The 6,600-nt window shown below is 35.7% G+C and overlaps 1 protein-coding gene across 3 annotated transcripts in view; it reads left to right on the forward strand.

Moving 5' to 3' along the window:
• Positions 1 to 5,638, forward strand: part of LOC113048978 (protein unc-13 homolog B-like) — a 43,181-nt gene extending 37,543 nt beyond the window's left edge. For all 3 annotated transcript variants that reach the window (XM_026210973.1, XM_026210974.1, XM_026210975.1), the window contains 9 exons: positions 118 to 264; positions 471 to 594; positions 1,674 to 1,718; positions 1,791 to 1,862; positions 2,150 to 2,297; positions 2,422 to 2,478; positions 3,289 to 3,381; positions 3,515 to 3,674; positions 3,843 to 5,638. In XM_026210973.1, the coding sequence (XP_026066758.1) occupies positions 118 to 264; positions 471 to 594; positions 1,674 to 1,718; positions 1,791 to 1,862; positions 2,150 to 2,297; positions 2,422 to 2,478; positions 3,289 to 3,381; positions 3,515 to 3,674; positions 3,843 to 4,128 (1,132 nt within the window). In that variant the 3' untranslated portion in view covers positions 4,129 to 5,638. The remainder of the gene's footprint in view (positions 1 to 117; positions 265 to 470; positions 595 to 1,673; positions 1,719 to 1,790; positions 1,863 to 2,149; positions 2,298 to 2,421; positions 2,479 to 3,288; positions 3,382 to 3,514; positions 3,675 to 3,842) is intronic.
• Positions 5,639 to 6,600: the final 962 nt, after the last annotated feature.

Consider the following 6,600-nt stretch of genomic DNA (forward strand, 5'->3'; position numbering starts at 1 on the left):
CATGTATTTTGGAAGCAGTTTCATTGTCACTGTGGTCTTGCTTGTTGGAATCTTTTTAAATCTTTAATTTTTTTCATTCCTATCTCCCTCTCTTTCTCTCTTTCTGTTTGTGCACAGTTTCCAGGCCCGTGTGAATGCATGCGTGCGGCAGATGGCGGAGATCCTGTATCAGATTAAAGGACCTCTGAATCAGAACACACGTAACACAGCGGAGGCTGATGCAGACAACGCTCTGCGGCCGCTTATGGAGTTCCTCGACACAAAGTCAGTTCAGCTCAACTTCCTTTAGTAGCCTTTAAGACCAGTTGTCAATTTTGCCACACTAAGGGACGGGTCACACTAATATGTGCCTATTTCTGTTTCTTGGCACACTTGGTATGAGAGAAGTGAAGTGTCATCAGTCATGAATTCCCCAGGGAGATTCCCCCGACTGTCACATGTCACATGTCTGTTTGCGATGTGTGTTGCAGCCTCAGCATCTTTGCGGACATCTGTGACAAGACTGTGTTGAAGCGTGTGCTAAAGGACCTCTGGAGGACGGTTCTGATCTGCATGGAGAAAACGATTGTGCTACCTCAGAGCAGCGACAGTATAGTGAGCTATTTTACAGGACACATGTACATGATGTTTAGTGTTAGACAACAGTACTATGGTTCTCTGTCCTTGGTCTCAGAACACCATGTATGCTCTTTTACTGGAACAAAGTGGTCATTGTCAATGCACATTATTATTATTATTATTATTATTATTATTTCAGTTGTCAGTGTTAGTATACTATCAAGCATTCAGAAGTGACAGCCACAAACAATTATGAAAACAATAGTTCCATAGCTTTTTCTCATTTTCCTCACTTTTCCTTTTGGTATTTCTTTATTTATTTATTGCGTGCTTTAATTTTTTCGGATCTTATTTTAAATGTATTTTATCGTAGAATTTTGCATTTGCAAAATAAATAAAAAATTGATCATGAAAATTATTTCCTCAAAATGAAAATTTTATTTGATTTCTACATTTATTTTATTTTTAAATTTATTTGGTAAACATCTAATTTTTTTTTTTTGTAAACATCTAATTTATTTTAACTGGTGGTAACTTGTCTGATTTCTTAGACTGCAATTTCTACAGGCTTTTTTAAGTTGCATCTGCACTGCTTATGGCAAGTTATTAAAATAAAATGTCTAGGCAGAGTACAAAAATATTCTACTCATGTAAAAGTGCCATTACTTTAATGAAATTTTACTTAAGTACAAGTAAAAGTACCAGTGTAAAAATCTACTCAAGTAAAAGTAAAAAGTAGCTCATTTAAAATGTACTCAGAGTAAAAATTACTTAGTTACATTTTAACAGTGGGAGCGAGGCAAAAATGGGACAGGGCAAGGGTGTCAAACTCTTTAGATATAAAAAAAAAAGTTTAGATATTACCCTAATTAAACACATCTGATCCAGCTAATCTAATCATTTAGGCTTATTATCTGCTAGTAGTGCAGTAGTTTCCATGCAGCGATTTTTATTTATTTATTAATTTTTTCCTCCGTAAGTAATGTGTTTTAAAATGTAGCGAAGTACAATGTTATAACATACTTTTGACATTTAGGAGGTTAATAATATAATAGTTTTCACCCAATGCTGTTAGGCAGACGTTTGAAATAATTTTTTTATTATTATAATTACAGGGAGCTCAGCTTCTTACTGCTGCTAAGGAACTGTCCAAACTAAAGGTATTAACCATAAACATGTATAATCTATAGCTTAAGGTAGTGGGTGTGGCTAATCCTTCTCTCTCATTATAGGGAGGGGTGGAGCCAAAGAGCTTGTCACCGAGGCAGTGTGTGATCCTGGAGGCAGCGCTGGATTCAATCAAGGTGTGTTGGTGCTTAAAGTGTCGAGTGTCTGCTTAAAAACTAAACTGTCTCACCAAGTCAACACATTGCACACTAAGTGTTTGGGTTCTTGGGATCGGTGCGTCATTAAAGTGTGTGGGAAGGAGAGAGAAACTGAAAGAGTCTGAGCAAGCTGCTCACCACAGACTTCTCACACGTAATATTGTGGTCAGACAAAATAAGTTACTGTGAACTGTAGCACCTTTTGCAGAAGGAAATGCTTGCTAATTTTCTCTCTCTTTCTCTCTCTCTAACCTGCTACTGGGTAGCTCTTCTTCCATGCTGGTGGAAACGGTTTAAAGAAAGTGTACTTGGAGAAGAGCCCTGAGCTGTCGTCGCTGCGTTATGCTCTCTCCCTATATACACAGACCACAGATGCTCTTATCAAGGCGTTTGTGACAACACAACATGCTCAGGGTGAGATACATACACTCGATCACCTTCAGTGGCTGTCTTTATTAACCCTGGCCACACAATCTGTATAAATTAGTTGACGTTTGCGAGACTCAGATATTTGAGAATGAAACATTTCTTCTTGCAGTTCAAAATGGTATGGGCATCAGGATCACCCCCAAGGAGAGTGTTCGACCCGACAGAGGTGGGCTAAAGATTCGTTCGTCTCTCTCTCTTCTGAATTAAATAGAGGAAAATAGGAAATGATGGGGAAAATGGAATAAAGTGATAAAATAATAAAAAAATATATACAATAAATTAAAGTATACATACATACAGTCAAAAGTTAAGGGTTAAGTAAGTAGTTTTTTTAGTCTCCGGTGTTTAAAAGGCTGTGATAATTTCGCCAAAAACAGTAAAATAGCAATATTGTGTAATATCATTTTTTTTAATTTAAAATAGGTTCTTTAATAACCTTATGCTTCAGAAATCATTGTAATATGCATTTTTGCTGCTCAATAAATATTGCTTATTATTCTTAGTCTTTTTTAATTAATTTTTTTCATGTTTAAAAGAACAACATTTGTTTGAAATACAAAACCTTCGTAACATATTGAACAGTAGTGTGTTAACATATGTATGTATTTTTTGTGAATGCATATATATATATATATATATATATATATATATATATATATATATATATATATATATACTGTATATACAATTTTCAAAAATATGTTTTCAAAATTGGAATCTCTGATGCCTTTTGATATTTTTAGCATTTTATGAAAAGATTGCATTTCTCTTCCAACAAATACACTGCTTATTACTTGGTTGTTCATTAAATATTATCTTATGTAATGACACATTTATAGCATTTCATTCAAACCCGTTCCTTAGAATTCCATATTTTTACCCACACTCACAGTATTAAGTGTGAACACTACATATATATATGATTGTAATCTGTTGGATCTACAGTGTTTGTGAAATGAAGTGGTTTGATTGACAGGCTCTGGGGTTGAGCGGCCGATTGGGGAAGCAGTGATTCAGCTGGATTTGTCGCCTCCAGCTGGAAACACTGAGCAGAAACTCAGCGTCCGAGGTGAGAGCACCACAGCAAAGAACAGCTAAATTTAGGACTCTTATCCATGCATTTAAGTGTCTGATGAGTCTTAATGTCAAAACCAACCTCCCCTGGTGTCTTTTTATAAACTCTTTATCTCTCTCTCTTCCAGTGATCGCAGTAAACGACATGAAATGGCAGACCTCAGGGATGTTTCGTCCATTTGTGGATGTTAACCTGGTCGGCCCACATCTTACAGAGAAGAAACGAAAATTCACAACCAAATCGAAAAACAACAGCTGGACTGCGAAGTACAACGAGGCCTTTCAGTTGTGAGTAAAAACGGGTCTACTCATCTGTAAATTATGTGCTTTGAAATACCAGCATTTTGTATAAGAATGATACTAATACTTATAAGCGGTTACAAATATACTGTATAAATATAAAAAAACATTTCTGAGATGTGTATGTGTATTGTGTCCCTTCTTTATTTCAATCAGTGTGTTGGGTAAAGGCGTGAGTCTGGACTGCTATGAGATTCAGATTACGGTGAAGGACTATTGTTTCGGTCGTGCGGATCGAGTGGTTGGGATCGCAGTACTGCAGCTGAGAGACGTAGCAGACCGGAAAAGCTGCGTGTGCTGGTGCCCCTTGGGTCCACGCATCAACACTGATGAAACCGGGACCACCGCACTACGAATCCTCTCGCAGCGCTCGACTGATGAGGTTGCCAAAGAGTTTGTCAAACTAAAGTCTGAGACCAGACCTGCTGAAGAGGGGAGGTGAAGATGAAACTCAAGACTGACCTCATCAGTTTGTCATTAAAGCAGACTGATTTAAACAGAAGAGACTTCAGACAAGCGTTCACAGACCAATCACACAAGGACCTACACTGTTTATAAAATTGCGTATGTTTATTCAAAGCCTTAAGAGACACTTAACTGTCTGACTGGCTTTGCATCACTCTACATTATGGCCAATAACTCTCAAAATGAGTGATAGCATTGAGAAAAGCGTTCTTACCGTCATGGAAAATCTGGAAATGTCAGGGAAATTTCACATGTTGTTTTCCAGGCATGGAAAGTCATGGAAATGTAAAATTAAAAATTAAAAAAAAAGTGCTGAGATATTTAATCAGAAATCTAGAAACTATGAAGAAGTAAAACAATTCATGGAAATATTAAAAAATCTTAAAAATTTTGTTGGCTAGAAATTGGTATTTGGGAGAGCAGTCTGCATTTTTGTTTTATGAAAATGATCTAATCTAATGACTGGAAAAGTTGTGCAAATTAAAAAAACTAAACAAATCTGAAGTCAGCACTAAAATATTTTGTTGGCTAGAAATTTATTTGCGATTTGCATATTTTTTTAACAAACATTATATAGGTATTCAAATGACTGGGGAAGTCATGAAAATAATAATAAAAAAAGTCTAACCTAAAATGATTTGTTGGCTAGATATTGGTATTTGTAAGTGCAATCTCTGAATTCTTTGCAACAATGTTTACAATATTAGCTAGTTTATCCAACCGCTTGAACAGTCATTGAAATGTATTGGTTGAAATGTGTGGGAGCCCTCTGAGAAGAGAAAAGCAGAACACTATACATTTTACTGAGCACTTCACCGTTATTTAAAGCACATTGTAATGAAAGGTATTAATGACATTATAAAAAAAAAAAAGTGAGAAGATACAAGAGTTTTGCCAAACATGAGTCTAAGGGCTCATTCAACATGTTCTTTGTGGCCTTCTGAATGGGAGGAGTCTTCTAGCAGGGGGAGTGGTCTAACAAGATTAATTTGCATTGGCTGCCTATTCTTTGATTGACAGGCAGGCCCAGATATGCACATTTAGACATATTTTTCTCTATTGGTCTTGTCCTTTACTGTGTTCTTGAAATCTTATCTGTGGTACCTTTAATACATTCATCACCTTTGTCTACCTTTAAAGACATTTCTAATAGTCTGACTGCTCCAAAGATCATGACAAGCCCCCCAAGTCTCAAAACTGATAAATAAAGACAAATATAGACCAACCAGTAGTGCCAGGAAATAAGAAGGGATGTACTGTATGAAACTTTGTTTACCTTGTGCCAAGTAGTTTGTATGCTCTCTTTTTTGAGGTGTAATGGAGTCATGGTTTGTTTTGTCTGTAATATATGCACAACTGTTAACACAGTCTGTGAAGTAGACTACTACACGTGCATGTATTTACTGTAGATTCCAGCTTTTGGTCATATGTTTATTTATGTTTTGTCAATATGTGGAAAGCTATTTATGTATTTCAAGCTATGGAAGAGATCCTAATTTATTTATAAATTATTTATGAATTAACGTGCGTCTCTGATCTTCTTTCTGATGTGCATTTGGAAGCATGGTTGTAAAGCCTACACTCTTTCTAACTTTCTATATGACTACGGTTGTTCCTCTTAAAGCATTTCCTCTCTCCCTTTGTTTTTAGCATTTAGCAGCAGAAACATGTCATTTTAAATGTTCCTTATCTCTTTGAAGTTCCTCTAGAGGAATCTGATCTGTGCACAGCTTGTTCAAAACCACCCGGCCATTTCACTCCTTGACCTCTGCCTTTAAAAAGGTCACCTGTTTTAAAATCAGTGGTAAGACTTGTTTGTTTCTGTATATTGTGGATCAGTTATTTGCATTTAATGTTGGTGTACTTTGAGGTGGATAACATATATTTAAAAGTGGGTGAATTAATATTGTGGCATATAATTTTTCACATCTGAAGTCAAGCTATTTACATGGAAAGTGTTTAATGACAGTAAGTTCTCTCTCTCTCTCTCTCTCTCTCTGTGTGTGTGTGTGTGTGTGTGTGTGTGTGTGTGTGCGTTACTATGCTCATGAGTGTTTAATAGGTTAGAATAGTATGATTAACCTTTTTTTTTTAATGGGTTTATAATAAAGTTACCTATAGCCATTTCCTCATGAAATACGTTGCATGCATTTTTTTAGCAGTGCTGTATCAGGACTATTATAATGATTGTTCACTTACAGGATGGAAATACGTCACTGGCCTGTGATAGCTTTCTACCTAAATTTATGCTTAAATACTTGTTTATAGTTTGGGGACAAAGAAGTGAGCAAAATATGATATATATATATATATATATATATATATATATATATATATATATATATATATATATATATATATATATTAGATGGTCAAGTAAACGTGTAAAGTGAACGCGTATGGCCTTGTAGTCACAGTGAACATGCTTAGTTGTGCTGTACTTTGTCAG

Source organism: Carassius auratus, chromosome 30 (genome assembly GCF_003368295.1).
Source record: "Carassius auratus strain Wakin chromosome 30, ASM336829v1, whole genome shotgun sequence".
Classification (NCBI taxonomy): domain Eukaryota; kingdom Metazoa; phylum Chordata; class Actinopteri; order Cypriniformes; family Cyprinidae; genus Carassius; species Carassius auratus.